General features: G+C 44.4%; 1 protein-coding gene across 1 annotated transcript in view; it reads left to right on the top strand.

Annotated features, from left to right (window-relative positions):
• GHRH (growth hormone releasing hormone) overlaps window positions 1-21,639 on the top strand; it is an 82,393-nt gene that overhangs the window by 44,326 nt on the left and 16,428 nt on the right. Inside the window, exons 2-3 of the mRNA XM_078650495.1 lie at window positions 7,651-7,776; window positions 11,638-11,742. Of these exons, the coding sequence (XP_078506621.1) occupies window positions 7,651-7,776; window positions 11,638-11,742 (231 nt within the window). The remainder of the gene's footprint in view (window positions 1-7,650; window positions 7,777-11,637; window positions 11,743-21,639) is intronic.

Below are 21,639 nucleotides of genomic sequence, written 5' to 3'. Positions count from 1 at the left end.
GGAAGAGCAATCGTTGGTCCAAGGGTGTCATCTTCCTACCCACTCCAAAGTTTCCACCTTAGATTGGATCATAGCTAAAGAGAAAGCGATCGAGAAAATCGTAATCACCCCCTGTGATTGGTCTGATCACCACATCATTTCATTCGAAATTTCCTTCATAAAAACCAAATCGTCCTCACAATGTATTAAGCCCAAAAAATTGACCCGTGACACTAGAGGAATCAATATGGAAAATGTAGCAGCTCGCTGTGTAATAGATTTGCAGCCACCTAAGAGCATGGTTGACTTCAGTGACCTCACGTTGCATTATAACAAGGCAATGTCAAGCATTATTGAGGACATAGCCCCTCTAAAACTAAAAAGGATCTCTGACAAAGACAAAACCCCATGGTTCAATGGTGCCCTTAATGAAGAAAGAAGGTCACTGAGACGTAAATGGCGACAACACCCTTCTTCGTCCCACTTAACCCAACTGAGACAGTCCAGGAAAGCCTATAATAAAAGCATTCTAAAATCAAAAAAATACTTTTTCAGGAAAGAACTGGATAATGCAGTAAACAGACCTAGGAAACTATTCAATCTACTAAAAGAACAGTCAAATAAATCTGCCAAATCGGCTTTAGATGAACAGCAGGATCAACAAGAATTTGAAAAACCAAAAAACAATGCTCGATGGTCACGCTTTAAGCCGGTCAGTGAACTAGACATTGCAAAGATCATGTCGACCACTAAACCTAACAATCACTATGATGATCCTTTACCAGCAAAGTGCTGGTCTTCCATAAACCACCTGCTAATCCCATCATGGACAAAGGTCATAAATGCCTCATTGACACAAGGCCAAATACAGGCCTGCCTAAAAACAGGTCAAGTCATTCCACTCTTAAATCAACCAACAGAGAACCCCTTTGATCCTAACAACTTCAGACCAGTAACAAACTTTTCCATGCTAGCCAAAGTATTGGAAAAATGTGTCCAACAACAACTGAGTCTTCATATTTCGGAATTTAATCTGTTAAATGATTTCCAATCTGGTTTCAGACCAAACCATAGAACAGAAACTACAATTCTGCACATCGTAGATGACGCTTTAAGGGCTCTCGACAACAACGAAACATGTCTCCTAATCCTGTTGGACCTGTCGTCGGCTTTCGACATGGTAAATCATGCCAAAATATTAGATCGGATTAAAAACAGAATGGGGCTAGAGAGAACAGTCCTAAAATGGTTGAGATCCTTTCTTGACAATAGATCGCAAAAATTGTCAACCAAAACCTAACAGGCCCAACCAGAAACACAATTGGAGTTCCGCAAGGGTCAACACTATCTCCGGCGCTATTTAAGCTATACGTAGAACTACTCACGAATATATTACAAAAAGCGAACATTTCTTTCCACATGTACACAGATGACACTCAGCCGTACATCAAGGCCGCATCGACAGAAGAGATAAAGATCATGAACAAGGCACTAACGAGAACCCTCCAATGGCTAACCATGAACCACCTGAAGCTAAACCCTTAGAAAACCAAATTCCTACTGATTACACTCCAGAAAAGCAAATCAAATATAGTAGAATGGACCAACCATATCATGGCTCTAAAGTGTACTCTGAAGATTGTCGACTCTACTAAATTTCTGGGAATTACTTTGGACAAAAACCTGAACATGTTAGCACATATCAACACGATGGCAAAGAATGCCCGTTTCCATTTAAGCTACCTGAGAAAACTAAAACCATTCCTAAATAAAACAGATCTCAAAACAGCAGTTCAGGCACTGGACATATCAAGGATAGAGTATGGTTGCACAACTTTGGCCATGCTCCCCAAGATCTCAACACCCCCACTGAAAGCATGTCTTAATGCAGCCACAAGACTTATATCTGGATCCCAAAAATTTGACCATATCTCCCCTCATTTGAAAGCGCTCAACTGGTTGCCCCTCGAAGCAAGAATCCAATTCAAGTTGGCATGCATCACTCACAAAGTGTTACACCACAAAACACCAGTTTACCTAGCACAGAAACTAACGCTATCAGGAGGGTGCCGGGTCTCCAGGCGCCAGGCAGACCTACTACTGAAACCGGCTGGTTTTTTTTAGAAAATAACTTATGACCGAGCGTTCTCCGGGGCTGCTCCGAGAATCTGGAACGCACTCCCCCCTAATATTAGAAGAATCCCATCGCGGCATTCAAAAAGGAAGCAAAATCGTTCTATATGAGGAAATTTCTCCCATAAGTCCATACAGCAGAGCCACTGTCTACAAACATCTCATGACTGTGTCCTTGTTTCCTCTAGCCGCTCATTAACCCGATATGGGCTTGTATATATTTTTTCCTTATAGCTTAATGTATTAGTATAGTCAAGGTAATTTAACTGATGACATATATATGTTTTCCTTGAAGCTTAATGTTTTGATCTAGTCATGGTAAATCAACTGATGACTTGGTAACTTATAAGGTTTTGTTTGTTTAAATGCATCTGTAAAGCGCTCTGATACCCTACACAGGGTCATGTTCGCGCTATAGAAAACACTAAATAAATTAATAAATAGATCCTCACAATGGAGAGTAAGCGTTGATTTTCTCCACACAACAGTGGCGATGCGTCAGTTCCGAAGGCGATGCACCAGTGTCAAGATGAGGCGATTCCAAAGGCAATGCACCAGGTTTCTCCATGCAGTGGCGGTGATGTGTTGCTTCAGAAGCTGCAATTCCAATGACGATGTGCCAGTCCTGTTCCCGCAACAGCGACAATGCTTCAATTATGCTCTTGTAGCAGAGAATGTGTCAGTTCCAATGGAGTAAACACCTTAGGTCCAATTCCAAGGGCCCAGGACTGGGATAACAAAACTTGGCAGGGAAGACTCACAGGTTGCAGAGTCCAGGTGTAGGAGCAGGATTGAAGGAAGTCGTTTATGAGACTTCAGATCAGGTGGCAATCCCTTGGAGTCAATCTGGGTTCAAGTGATTCAGGTCCAGTCATTCTCACCCAAACAGGGGAACAGCAGGCATCAGGGCAGCACAGCTATGCGGGAGTCCAGCAAAGCAGCAGTCCAGCAGAGTGACAGTCCTTTCAGCGACACAGCAGTTTTCTTCCTGGCAGACTGGTCACAGATACAAATATATACTGGTCAAGGTGTCAGAGGGCCAGTACTTATACCCAGTTATGTCTTTAAAGTGCCAGAAACTTCAAAAAAGGGTCTTTGAAGTGCACAAAGGCCCTCCCGTCCTCCCCTAGCTCCAGACTTACATCAGGGGATATGCAGCCGTTTGGTGTAGACAGGACACATCCTATTCAGGTGTAAGATTGAGGTTGTGCCCTGGTACTCACTCCCATCTCACACAATGGCCCATCAAGTCACACCTAAGCTCACTTTGTATGTGGCTGTCTAGAAGGAATACAAACGCCCAGCTGTCACCCAAACCAGACTGAACAGAGACAGACAGCAGGCACCATATGGCTAAAGTAACAAAATGCCAGCTTTCTAAATGTGGCATTTTCAGAATTCTAGTTGAAAGTCCAACTTCACCATAAGTTGTCATTTTAAATTGTGATTCCAGAGACACCAGACTTGGGGGTCTCTTTTCTTACCAATTGAATATTACACTTATAAAATTTAATGAGGTAATCCCAATGGGAGAGATAGACCTTGCAGTAGTGAAAAAGGCTTTGGGACTTTTTCAATACCAAGAAATGTAAAACCTAAACGTACATGTCCTGCCTTTGGAAAAAATTGCATCCTGTCTTATGGGTTATACAGGGCCTACCTTGGGGGTGACATATATGTATAAAAAGGGAAAGTTTCGGCCTGGCAAAAGGGTTGTTTTGCCTCGTCGACAAGGCTGTGTAAACTGCACACACAGACTCTGCAGTGCCAGTACTGAGACATTGTTAAAGGGCTACTTAAGTGGGTGGCACAATCAGTGCTGTAGGCCCACTAGTAGCATTTAATGTACAGGAGTACCACTTTACTGGGGACTTGTAAGTAAATTAAATATACCAATTGGGGATAAACCAATACCACCCTGTTTAGGGGAGAGAGCACACGCACGTTAGCACTGGTTAGCAGTCGTAAAGTGTACAGACTCTTAAAGGCCGCAAAAAACTTGGTCAGAGAAGTGGAGGAAGTAGGCAAAACGTTGGGGGTAGACCACACTAAGGCTGTCAGGTCTAACAATCCCTTATTGGTTCTAAACACTTCGAGCCTGATTATGTTGTGTTTCGGACCACAACTAACAGCCTGTCGGTTGCGATCCAAATTGCATCTACTGCCGCTGTCCGACCAACGCAAGGATGTGTGCGGTCGGAGCCAGCAGTTGGATGGACCGACCAACAACTTCCGTCCGGCTCATGGAGCCCTTCAGTAGGAAGCTCCTCATAATCCCTTAATGACAGCTTTTCTGCCGTCGGGATTATGATGTCGGTTTGCAACAGCCTTTCCATGTTGGCCTTTCTGACATGTAAAGGCTATCCGAAAGTGACATTGGGGGCCCCTAGCAGGGCTCCCTTCCCTCTGAGCTCACTGCGTATGGGCCTGAGAGGCACCTATAGTGCCACCCTGAAAATACCTGCAACGTGTGGCAGGCACCATCAGGTGCCTTCTACACAGTGCAGGGATTTTCAGAAACTCCCATTTCTCAATGGGAGCTTGTGCTGCGGGCGTTTTTTGCCCACCGCAAAAGTTTCCATTGAGAAATGGGAGTTTCCGACCACACTATCTGCGGTCAGATCGTACTTTGGTGTGCGGAACCACCAATCTATGGTCGGGCAGTTCCTCTACCGAAAGGGTGTCGGTTGGAGGCAACTTCGATCAACATTGAATTCAGAGACTTAGTATATCTCGTCGGAGGCTACACTCAGTGCCCAGTACGGGCAGTTGGACAGTTACACATCTGCTTTTGAGATTTTTCAAAGACTTTTTATGAAAACCTATGCGTAGTTTGTTCTCCCATTACATATAAAAACGGACTACTTTTCAATATTGAGACGGACGACAACGTTTTTTACATCTCCAGTTACTGCAATACCAGCGTTGCCTATAGGTCATGATTGAGGTTCATTGTCATAGCATGGGAGTGTTGAAGGAAACCCAGAGTCCCGTTGTGGAACAATGGTAAGTTTATTTGTAGCAATAATGGAAGCCATAAAGGCACTGCTGATAGTGGCACATGACACACTTGAAGCCAGGGAACCAAGTGACAGAGATTTAGTTGAGATTGTAGGATACACCCAGCATATGCACCAGAAGTGCACCACGGAGAAATGCAAATATTCTAAACAAGACAGAAGACTCAATCTAAGTATGAAAGAAATCTAAAACATAGAGCACATATACCACATATATTTCTTCTTTTAAAACAAAACAAAGTGCAATCCTATAGATAAGGTGAACCACATATCATATTCCTTCACATCATTTTTTTTTATTTAGTATACTACATAATCACTAAATTTCCTAGGAACGTCTATGCATCCTTTTACGAATGATCTTATCCTAGGCTCTCCAGATGGTTCATCCAGGAACGACACCAATCTAATTTACACAATAACATTTGTGTAGCTGAAACACCAGTGTTGTGAATGTGCAATGCAAATCAATTTCTACCAACCTATCTCGGGTGGTATGAGCAACCCCTGCCATAACACTATAACAGCTTCAATAGAAAGTTCAGGAGCAATCTGGGCAAAGCTAAATAACCCCTTACACATCTCTATCTGGAGGTCAACCATTTACAATATATTATTGTACTTCACACTAAACCGAATGGCTTTGACCTGCTTTCACCCTCTCACGATTCCTACACATCATCTACAGCTGCCACAACACATTCCTGTTCTTGTTCAAATTCACCATACTCACACTCCACAGATTTCTCACCATGCAACTTAGAAAGGCAATCCACCCACACACTGTTCCCACCAGCACATTTGTTAAAGTTAAACTCCTACAGACGTGAAATCAGTCGTGCCAATCTGATAGATGTCTTAGCAATACCATTACCATCCTTCATGTACACTAATGGTTCATGATCAGTAAAAAATCTAAATATGACCCTCATAGGTGTGTTTCTAATGTCTCTACAACCCACGTGCTTGCCAATATTCAAACACAATGGTGTGGCGCTGTTTCTCTGAACCAAGCAATGCATATTATATAAATGTTATAATGTGTTCTCTACCATTAATCAATAATTGGCATAACAGAGCCCCAAGACTGAAGCCTTAATACTCACGAAGGCTACAGAAAAGATCTCAGCGCATCCTTTTCCTAAGGTAGAGCAGCAGTCTTAATTGCTTCAAGTAAATCTGCTTTAGGCTTGCTACCATCCGGTGTGATAGGGAGAGGATGTGGCCTAACGGCTAGGGCGGTCGAACTCAAATCTGGGGAACCAGGTTAGAGTCTCAACAATGACGCTCAACATCCGGCGATTCTGGGCAAATCACTTATTCTCCTGTGCCTAACAAAAATGAATGTGTCCATGTGTAACGTAACTTGGTGCTCATGTAAAGCGCTCTGATACCTTCCAGTTAAGTTCGAGTTATATAAAACGCAGAAGAAAAAAAAATAGTGTGTATCAAGTAATCAACTGCGTCAGTCATACATCTATGCCTTTCCCTTTTAACTATCATACCGATCTCTATCAAGATCTTCGACACTTGGAATGCCCTTTCATTTTGCTGTTCTGGTGATGCAGTAAACACCTGCATATCATCCTTAAAAGATTGAACCCACTTAGGGGCATATTATCAACAACTAGCGATATTTATCGCTAAATAGGCTTAGCAACATTTTTTTATCGCCGTGTATCACCGGATTTTATCGCAGAGATAACGTGCTATTAGCAACGTTTATCTCCAAAGCGATAAAATATCCGCGATAGCGTCGAAATGCGTGAATGTCGCTGGAAATTCAGCGATATTCAGGCATTATCGCTAATATGGACTTAACCCGAATATCCACCTCCCATTGGATATACAGGCTAAGAAGTGGTCTGAGCAGGTGTTAGGATTTGGCGATATTCACGCCTGCGTTGATAATAGGCGATAGCGGTGTTAACGACTCTTTCAGTCGCTAACAGGTTATGTACGCCCACTTTGCATGTCATTAGCGATAAATATCGCTGACATGCAAAGCGGGCCCCAAACCGCTCGCTATCACCTAAAAGCTGTCACTAACTGATGTTAGCGACAGCTTGCTAATAGGGCGATGAAATTATCGCCGCTTTGCGGCCGAAAAACGACCGCAAAAGCGCCAATAATTTAATTTCGTCTGCCTTGGTAATATGCCCCTTAGTTTCCCCAAAAAGGGTAATGGTATTTTATCGGAAAACACTAGCCGTCATGGCTAACCTAAAAGGACGTCTCAAATACTTAAATCATCCGAAGGGTATTCCAAATGTGGGTAAATCTTGAGATTATGGACACAGACTCCCCAGATTGTTTGATTATTTTTGACCAATAGCTACTGAGCAATAGAGAGAGCTGTCAACATGGCCATCTCATTCACTCTAAAAGCTTGTTCATTGAGAAGTAGGAAAATGATGCAATGTCCTGCAGACTATACTATGATCAGTGTATGGAGAGGAGAATTGAGTGTCTACATTGTGTTTCCTTCTCAAAGCACTAGCCTGAGTTCTTTTTTCAGCTATGACCAGCTTCCCATCTCTGGGAAGGCCATGAGCCTCCAGCTTCGGGAGAGAGACCCGGTGCAGAGTCGAGACCTCTCATTAGAAGAGCAGGAGCACTTCCTGAGTGACCCTACAGAGAAAAGGTGAGTTCACTCTCTGCATACTCCGGCAACATATGTACGCATGGAAAGAATGGCAGTGGTTGTTCATGGATATCTATTGTTGTAAAAAAATCTAATTAGTGGGTCAGCAAAGCAGTAGATGGATAGCTTAGTATGTGAATGAATGTTGAAAACGTGTCTGGATAAGTGAGGATATCAGTGTATGAACCAAAAAATGGCTGGATGAGGAGACAGGGGCAGCATGATGATGGGTATGCCGAATTAGGAAGTTCATGGTAGGTAAGTAAGATAAGTAAGCCCAAGTAAGACCTGAGTGCAGTGTCAAATCCAGTGCTTAATTTATGCCTGTAACTTTTCATCACTGTACTTAAAGCCAGAGCAAGAGATAGAAAAAAAAAGAAAAGGGAAAAAGAAAGAGAAACATAGAGAAAAAGTGAAAAGGAAACAAAGCGAGGTTGGGAAAGAACTTGTAATAGTGAGATAAAGAGACAGGAAGTGACTAATGGTGCAGAGAGCCATGAAATGAATTAAAAAGTAGGTTATTTTGGTATTTTGCAAGTCCGGCATTTAGCAACACAGATGGTGGGCACCTGAAAAAACTATTTTGGGTCCCTGTGTATTTTAATAGTTAAGGCCTGTGTAAATGAATGCCCAAAGCCAAAGGTATGTATAGCAAGCTGTACACAGATAAAGACATCTGGATTGAAAAAGGAAACAAGACCTTGGAGGAAAAATGGAAGAAGTCATGTAGCAGACCTAGAGGATCATTAGAATGAGGAATTTGTTGGTTGCTGGAGAAACTGACGATGTATCTAATAAAAGCCTTTGCTGATCAAAGACAACTGTGGAAAGATCAGATGAACTATGAGCAATAAGCAGCGTCTGAAAAAAAATGCTTCATCGTGGACTCGATGACAGAGGAACATTAATGCATTTCCCGTCCACTGGCAAAGGTGATGCCAGTCTGATGACACCGTGGGTGCACGAGGTAGGCTGTGGTGCACTATAAGGAACACAGTAAGAAGAGGTAAGAGATGGGGCCTAAGGTACCGTCTTTAGGACCATGGAATTAGTTTTGAGTCCTGGCCTTGGCTCAATATCCTATAAGCCTGGGCAAATTGTTTAATCTCGCCATGCCTACAAAAAATTAGTAATGTAACCTGGTCCCAAGTAACGAATTAGAATGCCTTTGGGTCAAATTCACGCTATAATAAATAAAATAAAGGTTGGAGAAGGTTTCACACACGTCTCATCTCGGTTGAAGAAGGAAATATGAGCACTTCAAGAACTATTACCTTTCCTGAAAATAGCCTCAACATTCAATATCATCCATTTTAAGATCTTTCAGATAGAAAAAGATTTTGGATGGATTTTTACCAAGAATTCATAATCCTTTTGAAGAGAGATTGATAAAGCGCTGTAACCTTTTGTGGAATCAAGGGAGATTCTCAGATGCTGTGTCAGCAATACAGCGGGTTGCCTTGACAATCCATAATCAAAGCAACGGATATTGATGCAGCAGGATACTTGAGTTAGGACTTCATAGGATTAGAATTGAACTCACGACGGTGAAGAGTTTTGCTAGAGATGGAATGATCTTTGTTAAATATATTTGGTAGAGGAGCGACTACCCTCAAGCAACACTGTGATGCGGAGGCACCGATGGCCGTGCCTAATTCTTGAGTCTGCAGAGCTAGGATCATTTGGAAAAAGGCACCCAGTATCTGGCACTTGCCTCTGCAGTTTTGCCCTTTGGAGGTTACAGACATGAACATAAATGGGGATATCTACCTGAATAGTGGGTGGGGGATCCAGAAATGGATGGTACCCTTCTAATTATCCTTACTGACTTTCACCATATGCGATACATCACCTGCTCTATAAATTCTAAAAGTTGAGAATAAGTAGGCGAACCTTGGTCTTGCATCTGCCTCTGTCAGCATCAAAGGGAAATTTGAACGCCCTATTGACCGAGGTGGACGTTTTGGACCAAGAGCAGGGGCCTTAAAAACTAGAAGGAGGTTGAGTGAGACATTGTGCATTTTTAGAGGTCCGACCACAACTAAGATGAATAAAAGATACTAACAGAAGAATTTTCAGCACAGAACCCAGACAACTACCACACTCGAAGAAATTAAAATTAAAAGATAAGGCATCAAGTGCTCATTCGGTAATGGAACAGAAACAGGTTACTGACTAGGTGATGTGTAGGCAAAGGAATTAAGGATTAAAAACACAAAGAAGGTCCTGTGGGAAGGAATACCTGCACAAATCAATTTTCTCACCATCCTCCTAAAGTCTCTCCAAAAGTTCTGAAGAGAGAAAACACAAATTCAACATCGCTAATAAGGGTCTAACTCACGTTAAGGCAGCAGGTTCATTGACACTGGAGCCCAGAGATCTTAGGTGCCACTCCAACCACAACTGTGGTTTGCTGCTTAACCGGGGTAGGAGGCCCATTTACCATGCTAGTTTAAGTAACCGTGGGCAGGGAACTTCGCACAGTTTGCGGGGTTTGCAGAGTTTTCTGCACTCGGCAGGGTGATTTTTCACCTCCCAGCAGGATTTTTCTCACTTGTGCTCGCCATGGTCTAGTTAGAGAGTGAGGAAAATCAACCTCTTGGTGACCACTTGCACTGAGAAACCTTCTGTTCGCGTTGAGAAAGCTACCGCTCGAGAAAAAAATCTACTCAAGCAGCAGAAAGGGAACTGCTTCCTCTCACGCTGCGCATGGTGCCATTTACAATGATTTTACAGCGCGGGACAAACACCCGACGCTAAAAATCACCACGAACCGCATGACCCTTACGCACGTGGAGATACGCGATCTCTGCCCAGGCCTTGTTTTAGGACCCATTACCCCTTTGCTACTTGAGTGACCTCCTAGAACTATAGAACATTTTGTTGTTAGGAATTCTCTCTTAATCCATTTTGTCCAATTCTCTTTGTAAATCTATGTCTAAAACGGTAGTCCTCTTACTGTTATATTCATGTAATTTAACGTCTTCAAAGCGAAATGTGTGCTTTTGACATCTTATTAGCAAGATGAAGCATTATTTAATTTTGTCTTAGAAAACGCCACACAAATGATGGGTGCAATCAATTATAGAAAGTAATAGATCTGCACCCGTGTCAGTGCTCCTTTGAATGGGTGCAGATTTAATACTTTTCGGAATTCATAAATAACCCCATTAGCATGCATGGAAAGCTCTGCCAGGTGCGGAATTCCTGTTATACTACTGGGAATGTCGTGGCATATTCCTCGGCCTATTTCCACCATGTGCAAATTTACATAGCATAGATTTAAGCACTGAGAAAATGGAGCCCAATATGCAAATGCACTTTTTTTTCTTTTCTTTTTGATTATTCTATGAGAAAACATTGGGGCATATTATCAAGCAGGGCATTAAAAATTATCGCCGTTTTAGCTGCAGAAAACTGCCGCTAAAGCGGCGATAATGGGCTTGATAATATGGCCTTGTGAATTCCAATAGAAACCCATGTTCTGGTGTGAACATGGGTTTCAATTGGAATTCTCCAGGGCATATTATCAAGCCCATTATCGCCGCTTTAGCGGCAGTTTCCTGCCGCTAAAACAGCGATAATTTTAAAGCCCTGCTTAATAATATGCCCCATTGGTCCCCTTGGACAAATGGCATCTCCTTCATTTCTTCCAAGTTAAGAGGTGTCCTGTTCCTGAACATGGAAACTAGTTACTCCACACCTTTGGTGGAATAAGTCAGCCGACTATGTCCAGATCAGTAAGGGGGTTTGTTCAAAGTTTTTGATGCTCACAAATGTATGTTTTCCAAAACTGTGGGACTTGCTTTGCAGGTTCAAGTATAACACAAAGACGGTAAGCCTGCTTCTTGTTGCTTCCAGGGCAGAACGCCATGCCGACGCCATCTTTACCAACACATACAGGAAGTTCCTGGGTCAGATTTCGGCTAGGAAATTTTTACAAACGATTATGGGAAAACGGCTCGGGTAAGTAATTGCCTTTACTTATCCTTTGCTGTTTGAGATGCATCCAGTGGCGTAACAAAACTTGAGGGGGCCCCCCTGCAAACTTCATGGAGGGGGCCCCCATTCTCCGTGCCAGTCTAGAGCTCTCAGACCAGCGACCCGCCATACTGCAGGGGATGCGGGGCGATTGTTACACCACTGTCACCAATAGGGCTGTTATAAGTAACACTGGATGGTGGAGTTAAAGGTTGGGCTTAGTATGCCCGCAGGCTATCATAGGTGGTGGTCCATTCATTACAGGGTCCCTGCCATCAGTAGGCCGGGGAAATTTGCCCAATTTTAGGTGGGTTTCCTGATGCAGACTCCTGTCATGATATACAACACTGGGCCCACTCATCACTCAGTTTTGAAAAAAGTGCATCCACTGCTCCTTCTAATTTCTGTTTTAAATCATTAGACAAAGCGACAATGCAGTATTTCAAAAGCAGATGTAACTACAAAGAGCACGTTTTGATAATACATTTTTATTAGTAGACAATAGCAATCTTAAGAGGCATTGCATAGCTTCATACACACTGTGACCCCAATTCCATCACAGTCTCTCTCTCTCTCTCTCGCTCAGTCAGTCAGTCTCTCTCTTTCTGTCTCTCTCTCTCTCTCGCTCAGTCAGTCTCTCTCTTTCAGTCAGTCAGTCTCTCTCAGTCAGTCAGTCTATCTTTCTCTGTCATTCAGTCTCTCTCTGTCAGTCTGTCCGTCAGTCGGTCTCCCTCTCTCTCTGTCAGTCTCTCTATCTCTCTCTTTCTGTCAGTCTCTCAGTCAGTCAGTCTCTCTCTGTCAGTCAGTCAGTTTCTCTCTCTCAATCAGTCAGTCTATCTCTCTCTGTCATTCAGTCTCTCTCAGTCAGTCAGTCTCTGTCAGTCAGTCAGTCTGTCAGTCAGTCTGTCAGTCAGTCCGTCTCTCTCTCTCTGTCAGTCTGTCATTAAGTCGGTCTCTCTCTCTCTTTGTCAGTCTCTCTCAGTCAGTCCCGCTCTCTGTCAGTCTCTCTCTCAGTCTCTCTCTCAAAGTCTCTCTCCCTGTCAGTCCCTCTGTCTGTCAGTCTCTCTCGCAGTCTCTCTCTCTCTCCCTGTCAGTCTCTCTATCTCTCTCTCTTTCTGTCAGTCTCTCTCAGTGAGTCAGTCTCTCTCTCAGTCAGTCTCTCTGTCTGTCAGTCTCTCTCTTAGTCTCTCTCTCTCAGTCAGCCAGTCTTCCAGACAGTCTCTCTCTCCCTCTGTCAGTCTCTCTCAGTTAGGCATTCTCTCTCTCGCAGTCAGCCAGTCTCTCTCAGTCAGTCTCTCGCTCCCTTAGTCAGTGACTCTCTCTGTCAGTCTCTCTCTGTGTCAGTCAGTCTCTCTGTCAGTCAGTCTCTCTCTGTGAGTCTCTCTCAGTCAGTCTCTCTCTGTCAGTCAGTATCTCTTTCTCTGTCAGTCTCTGTCTCTCTCTCTGTCAGTCTCTGTCAGTCAATCTCTCTCTCAGTCAGTCTCGCTCTCTCCCAGTCAGTCTCTCTCTCTCCCAGTCAGTCAGTCTCTCTAAGTCAGTCATTCTCTCTCTACCTCAGTCAGTCTCTCTCTCTCTCTCTCCCTGTCAGTCCCCCTCTCAGTCAGTCTTTCTCTCTCTCTGTCAGTCTCTCTCAGTCAGTCATTCTCTCTCAGTCAGTCAGTCTCTCTCGCAGTCAATCAGTCTATCTCTCTCAGTCAGTAGGTCTCTGCCTCTCTCTCTGTCTCTCTCTCTGTCAGTCAGTATCTCTCTACCTCAGTCAGTCAGTATCTCTCTACCTCAGTCAGTGTCTCTCTCTGCCAGTCAGTCTCACTCTCAATCAGTCTCTCTCTCTCTGTTAGTCAGTCAGTCACTCTCTTAGTCAGCCAGTCTCGCTCTCTCTTTCTCTGTCAGTTTCTCAGCCAGTCAGTCTCTCAGTCAGTCAGTATTCAGTCTCTGAGTCAGTCAGTCAGTCTCTACTCTCTCTCCACTCTCTCTCTCTCTCTCTATTCTCTCTCTCAACTCTGTCCACTCCATCTCCACTGTCTCTCCACTCTCTCTCCACTGTCTCTCTCTCCACTTTCTCTCTCTCTACTCTCTCTCCACCCTCTCTCCACTGTCTCCCTCCACTCTCTCTACTCTCTCTCCACTCTCTCCATTCTCCCCACCCTCTCTTCCTTCACACTCTCTCTCTACTTTCTCTCACTCTCTCACTCTCTCTCTCACTCTCTGTCTCACTCTCTATCCACCCTCTCTCCACCCTCTCTCCACCCTCTTTCTACTCTCTCTCCACTCCCTCTCCACTCTCTCTCCACACTCTCTCTGCACTGTCTCCTCCACTGTCTCCCTCCACTCCCTCCCTCCACTCTCCCTCCACTCTCTCTCCACTCTCTATCCACTCTCTCTCCACTCGCTCTCTCTCCTCTCTCTCTCCACTCTCTCTCTCTCTTCTCTCTCTCTCTCTCTCTCACTCCACTCTCTCTCTCCACTTTCTCTCTCTCCCTCCACTCTCTCTACACTGTCTAGCTCCACTCTCTCTCCACTCTCTCTCTCTCTCTCCACTCTCTCTCTCCACTCTCTCTCTCAACTCTCTTTCTCCACTGTCTCTCTCTCCACTCTCTATCCACTGTCTAGCTCCACTTTCTCGCCACTCTCTCTCTCTACTCTCTCTCCACTCTCTCTCTCTACTCTCTCACTCCACTCTCTCACTCCACTCTCTCTCTCTCTACTCTCTCTCCACTCTCTCTCTACTCTCTCTCCACTGTCTTTCTCTCCACTCTCTCTCCACTGTCTCCCTCCACTCTCTCTACTCTCTCTCCACTCTCTCGCTCACTCTCTCCACTGTCTCCATGCTCTCTCCACTCTCTCTCTCTCTCCACTGTCTAGCTCCACTCTCTCTCCACTCTCTCTCTCCACTCTCTCTCTCTACTCTCTCTCCACTCTCTCTCTCCACCCTCTCTCCCTCCACTCTCTCTCTCCACTCTCTCTCTCTACTCTCTCTCCACTCTCTCTCCACTGTCTTTCTCTCCACTCTCTCTACTCTCTCTCCACTGTCTCTCTCTCTCTACTCTCTCGCTACTCTCTCTCTCCACTCTTTCTCCACTCTCTCTCCACTGCCTCACTCCACTCTCTCTCCACTCTCTCTCTCCACTCTCTCTCTCCACCCTTTCTCTCCACCCTCACTCTCTCTCCACTCTCTCTCTCTCTACTCTCGCTCTCTACTCTCTCTCTCCACTCTCTCTCTCTCTCTCTCCTCTCTCTCTCCACTCTCTCCCACTCTCTCTCACAAAGTAGTGTGCGTTCCATGGGCATCAGCAGAAATGTTTCTGGGGGGGCACATTTTTAACATCATCTCCATCCCCCTTGCACCCCTCTCCCCTCTGCCTTACAGCACCCTTCTGGCCCTCCCCCTTGCACCCTTCTTCCCCTCCCCCTTGCACCCGTCTCCACCTCCACCTTGCACCCTTTTCTACCTTGCACCATTCTCCCCTCTGCCTTGCACCATTCTCCCCTCTGCCTTGCACCCTTCTCCCCTCTGCCCTGCACCCTTCTCCCCTCTGCCTTACACCCTTCTCCCCTCTGCCTTGCACCCTTCTCCTCTCTGCCTTTCACCCTTCTCCTCTCTGCCTTGCAAACTTCTACCCTCTGCCTTGCACCCTTCTCCCCTCTGCCTTGCACCCTTCTCCCCTCTGCCTTGCACCCTTCTCCCCTCTGCCTTGCACCCTTCTCCCCTCTGCCCTGCACCCTTCTCCCCTCTGCCTTACACCCTACTCCCCTCTGCCTTTCACCCTTCTCCTCTCTGCCTTGCAAACTTCTACCCTCTGCCTTGCACCCTTCTCCCCTCTGCCTTGCACCCTTCTCCCTTCTGCCTTGCACCCTTCTCCCCTCTGCCTTACACCCTTCTCCCCTCTGCCTTGCATCCTACTCCCCTCTGCCTTGCACCCTTCTCCTCTCTGCCTTGCACCCTTCTCCTCTCTGCCTTGCAAACTTCTACCCTCTGCCTTGCAACCTTCTTCCTCTCTGCCTTGCAGCCTTCTCTACCGTGCACCCTTCTCCTCTCTGCCTTACACCCTTCTCCTCTCTGCCTTGCACCCTTCTCCCTTCTGCCTTGCACCCTTCTCCCCTCTGCCTTGCAACCTTCTCCCCTCTGCCTTGCATCCTACTCCCCTCTGCATTGCACCCTTCTCCTCTCTGCCTTGCACCCTTCTCCTCTCTGCCTTGCAAACTTCTACCCTCAGCCTTGCAACCTTCTTCCTCTCTGCCTTGCAGCCTTCTCTACCGTGCACCCTTCTCCTCTCTGCCTTACACCCTTCTCCTCTCTGCCTTGCACCCTTCTCCTCTCTGCCTTGCACCCTTCTCCCCTCCCCCTTGCACCCTTCTCCTCTCCACCTTGCACCCTTCTATATTCCCCTTTAAATTACATAGGTACGGTTATCTAATTAGACATCCTTTCAGTCTGCTCCAAAATAGATTCAACAAAAAGCAGTATCTTGCAGATACAAGCACAAACATATTTTGCATTATGAACATAATTTAGCATACCATGCACAACTATTAAATATAATGTAATAATTGGCCTAAAAGAGCAGGATACTAAACTTTGGTAAAATTTTTTATGATGGATACATATATTCCAGCCAATTCCTTTTGCGACCTTTTCCCAGGCTCAAGATTGGACCTGAAATGTATTCCCTAGCAATGCCTGGTTTTCTGCTTTAGGTGGTGCTCCATTTCCTGTCTGAAGAATGTAAGGCTGCACAGGAACTGAGCAAGCGCGCCCTATATATTGCTGCAAAAAACGTTCTGGGTCACAAAGGGAATCTGCAGGAAACAGTATACATTGGAAAAGGTCTTTTTGTTAGGGGAGCTGGAGCTTCCAAATGACAAAGTGCTGTTTTGCCTGGGACTCTGAAACCTGCTGCACAGAAGCTGGAAAAATCCACACCAGTAATCTATTTTGTTTCTAATATAAAAGTATGAATAGACTTCTTTAATGTTTTAATATTCCTCCGCCTCTTAAAGGAGAAGAAGGTGAGTGTAAAATATTCCTTTTCAAGGGTATTACCTGGTTAGTAACCGGCATGGTCCAAGGGTCTGCTTGAATTAGTGGAAACCACAGCACACTGTTCTACAAGTAGATATTACCTTCATTTATTAAGGGTATCATGTTACCATTCTCCTCCCCATTTTACAACATATCCAATTGTTTAGTTATGGCACGGCTGCAAACATGACAGGCGCCACTTTTAATAGGACATGTTTTTACTCATTCCTGTCTTAGACAATATTCCAAGCACACATGGCTGGTACTGTTTCTATCTGGAGAAGTGTTGGATGCAGGACGACAGGACTTTTGATAGTAGCAGGTCATTTCAGTCAATTCAATTCAATTTTACTTTATTCGGTTAAAAGAATAATAACCATAAAAGTACATAACAAGCAGTTCATGATAATACAGTACCATATAAAATATGAATTAAATTTAAGTACAAATTGATTTACGTAATCTAAAAACATTGCTAAAAAATTCCGAAATGCAGGCAACATTAAAAATAACATCTAATTTCTGGAGTTCCAGAAAGGCAACCCTACAGCGTCTCACCCCCATTTCCCTTAAAACTGGTATAATCAATCTTTTCCTGGGTAAAGTATAATATTTTCAGAAAAATATGATATGGATGTCAGACTGTTCCGATAGGTCATCACATGGGCATTTAATCAAATTACAGGACCAACAGTTCATTGCGGGGAAACTTAGGGCCCTAAAGAGGATACCTAACCTGAATCGGGTTAAAATAAACCGCGAAAATTCAGTCAAAGAAAGGGTTAAGTATGGTTGGATTTTCCCTTGAGTTGATACAGGTAGGTGGGCTAAGACAGTTTTCTTTTTATATTCCACTGTCATTCTACGTTCTTCCAGGTGTTTCATACATTTTGTTTTTAGAGCCTTTCTCGTGATGTTACACATGGACAAAGGATTAACGTAATAACTTGTACAGTCCATGTCTTCAAAAAAATCCCTAATGTATGTAAACCACCTTATCCTCCCAACATGATCCAAACTTAATCCATCCCTTAGAATAGCTCGGTTCAGTACACATCCATCACTAGTCCAAGCCCTATGCCACAGCAGTATTGGTTGAATTCTAATTGTGTCTTCAATATAACGTTGCCCCAGTTCCATATGACAAATGTAGCTTGAGGCACTCTCAGGTACAGCTAAGATGTATCTCAAGAATTTATTTTCAACAACTTGTATAGATTTAACATTGTCATACCCCCAAAGTCCCGCACCAAAGTCCCGCGCCATAAACCGCGATAGAGACACAAGTGGCATTATAGATTTTCAAAAGTCTACAGTGGGTTTTTTCCCCATCTTTTTTGCAAAAATTTTAAGGGCAGTAATAGATTTGCAGAACAGGGCTTTCCTTGCTTTTATCGCATCTGTCCAATTCCCTGCTTCATGGAATAAAATGCCAAGATAGGAAAAGGTGGCGGTATAGTCTATAGGGCTTGCTTTAATAAACACCCGCCTCCTTCTTCTACCTGAACCAGGGCCACAATTCATGGTAAATGTCTTGGAGCAGTTGATTTGCAGATCCAGATTAGTCATAAATGCATTAAAAGATGTTACAAGGCGTTGTAGAGCCACCGGCGTGCGAGCCATTAGCACCGCATCGTCTGCGTATAATAACGCAGGGATCGGTCTTTTAGCTACCCTAGGCATATCACAAGTTGTTTCTACTAGGGCGTTCTCTATTCCATTTATGTATACCAGGAATAGGAATGGTGCTAAAACGCAGCCCTGGCGTATCCCACGCCCTATATCAAAAAGTCTAGTACATTCACCTTTTTTACCATAACGCACTGTTGCGGTGGCACCCGTATACAGGTCCTTAAGGAAGGAGATTATATTTCCCTCAACACCAAGAGATTCCATGATGACCCATAATTTGCTGTGTGAAACACAGTCAAATGCTGACGTCAAGTCAACAAAGGTGAAATAAATGGGTTCACGTCGTGCCTTGATATATTTCTGCTGGAGGATAAATAAGTTCAAGCCCTGGTCTACTGTCCCCTGCCCTTTTTGAAACCCATATTGAAGATCACTAATTATAGAGTTATCTTCCGACCATTTTTGTAACCTGCCTAGGATTACTCTTCCTAATATCTTTACAGTGCTGTCCAATAGGGAAATGGGGCGATAGCAAATAGGGTTTTGCCTATCCCCTTTTTTAAAAATTGGGACAATAACAGACATAAACCATGATGGAAGTAGGCTTGTCTTTAGGGATGCACTAGAAGTGGGCCCCATAAATCAATATTATTTTTAAAAAGGTCTGGAGGTATGCCATCTGGACCTGGGGCTTTACCGCCCCGTGTTGCTTTGAGGCTCTCATGTATTTCTTTTATGGTAACTTTTAATTCCATGCCATTCGCTCTCACTTCCCCCTGGTGAAGCATTAGTGATTGCAACGGTGGAATCTGCTCATCAGTTGGGGTACTATACAAGCTAGAGTAATGATCCACCCAAGAGTCCTCAGTAATGGCAATTTCAATGCGTGCTTTTCCTGCATCAAAGAAGGGGGCATTTACTGCTTTCCAGAAAGCGCAAACATCCTTGCTCAATGAAGCCTCGCAGAGTGTCTCCCAGGCCTCAGTTTTAATTGCCGTCTTCCTTTTTTTCAGTGCATTCTGATAAGATTTCCGCGCATCCCTGACCCTTAAAGAATTACGGGGGATAGCATGTAAAGCTCTCTTGAGCTCAGAGTAAGCCTTTGTACATGTGGAATCAAACCATTTTCCTTTCTTTTCCTTACTTGATTTAGACACCACCCAAAGGTTGCCCTTAATGTGAGAAGCAATAACCTCAAACTGCTTAAGAATCTCCTGACTAACCACACTTTCATCCAAAATGGTCAAGAAGCTAGGAAAACATTCGGTTAGTAGATCGCGTAAAAAGTCGCTTGGAATCCCCCTATCCCACTTTAGTGCGTATCCATTTTGTTTTGCCATACTAATATCAGAGACATTCTGCACAGATCTCCCTTCTATGGCCAGTGCCTGAATGGGATTTATGATCTCCATGATTGTCGGGTAGTGGTCACTAAGTGGGATATCGAGGGTCCAACACCTTTTAACCATATGCCTATGCCTAACAGAAGTTATTATAAAGTCTATTGTGGACAATACACCCCTGCCATTAAACGTAGGTGCAAAGGGAAGCTCTACTTGACCAATTTCAGTTGCATACCCTAGATCTTCAGAGTGAAGAATCTCATTTAACAGGTCTCCACAGGTGGAATGCTTGAAGTGTGTTAAGTCAGTATCATGATCCAACATGAACCCACATGCTCCTTTCAGTCTTTTACAGAATGTAAAAGTAAGGACATTTTTCCCAATCTGTAGATTGAAGTTGCAGGGTTTTGTGAGTAACAAAATGTAGTGTTATCAGTACTTTACACCTCCTTGGATATCAGTTGGTCTCTAATTTACAAAATGAGGTCAACAGCGATACCTGGATGGTGGGCAACCGTGGGGTCTAATACTGTAGCCATCCATCGAGGCAAATTACTGTGAAATATCGCCCGAAAAACGTACTTAACATTGTCGAAGTATGGGCGTGTTCCTCTCCTGTATGCCATACCCACACATACATATTCACTCACATATTCATTCACTGTAAGTGCACAAAAAGCTATGGATGGAATTCCTCAATTATTAATTTTAACCTCCTCTGTGTTATAGGAACCAACCAAATGTAAGTCAGTAATTTCATAGGTCCAAAGGTGCAGCTGAGATAAAGTCTGTAAGCACTATCCCCTCTGAATAGGAACCCAGGCAAGTGTATACCAGTTCCAGCCTTGCTGAGCCTCATCAGTGAGTGTAGCTAGAGTTCTGTAGTGCAATTTTTATGAAGTTTTGACTCATTCCTGCCTTGTACGATATGCCCACAAAGAAATGTGGAGCATTGCTTCTATTGGGAGGCATGTTGAATCAATGATGGGAAGACGTGTGCATTTGCTATGAATTTTCTCTCTTTTGCAGACATAAATGAGTGAACATTGTGTGTTTTACCCCTAACTTGAAGATTTCAGTTGGATCCGGGAAACAAATCCATTCTTGTCAAAGATCACTGGAAGACATTGACGGCCATATATATATATATATGTTTTTTACCCAACGCAGCAAGACAACTTGCTGAACAGCTGCGACTCCTCCGTTATGGTGGAGGAGTGTCGCCCCACCTGTTGCAGGCACACACATTAAAAAAATTGTAATAAATACAGTTTTATTTTGGTCGCAAACACACACTGTTACAGCGTGAGGGCAGGAGGCAGGGCTCATTCGTGCACTGCACTATTACTGCAGGCCCTGCCAATGTCCATGTCAGTTTGGGCAGCTGCCTACAGCCAGCCAATCTGACATGCGCACTTCAACCTGCACAATCCCAGGGCTGAGAAACAGCCGAGGGATTGCAGCCACACGCGCCCCCAGATTCAAAATGAGCGCTGGGTTACCCTGCTCCAACCAATCCGGTTGGAATCACGTTCCACAAGGGAAGAAGTCCTTCCCTTTCTTGCTGCCTGCTGGAGTCACCTCCGAGGAGAGAGACACCGTATGTGTCTCCTTGCAACCAATGTGGTGAGTTTTCTGGGCATCGTGTCTCACCATATTGTAAAGTTGCCGGCCGCCACTGTTGCTGAGCAGAGATACTTGAAAGGGAGAGTGCAGGCGTACACCATATCTATCAAGATATGGTGCATTCCTGACCTCTGCCGATGCTGACAAAATTGTTGAACTGGTTAAGGAGGGTCCCCTATATGTGGTATACTGGGTTGCTATTTAGTCCCTCCCCCCCTCCCCCCAGGCTATTCCTAGTCAAGTGTGTGGGTTATTGTTTGT

This window comes from Lissotriton helveticus, chromosome 7 (assembly GCF_964261635.1).
Source record: "Lissotriton helveticus chromosome 7, aLisHel1.1, whole genome shotgun sequence".
Lineage (NCBI taxonomy): Eukaryota > Metazoa > Chordata > Amphibia > Caudata > Salamandridae > Lissotriton > Lissotriton helveticus.
This window is presented reverse-complemented; position numbering and strand designations above follow the sequence as displayed.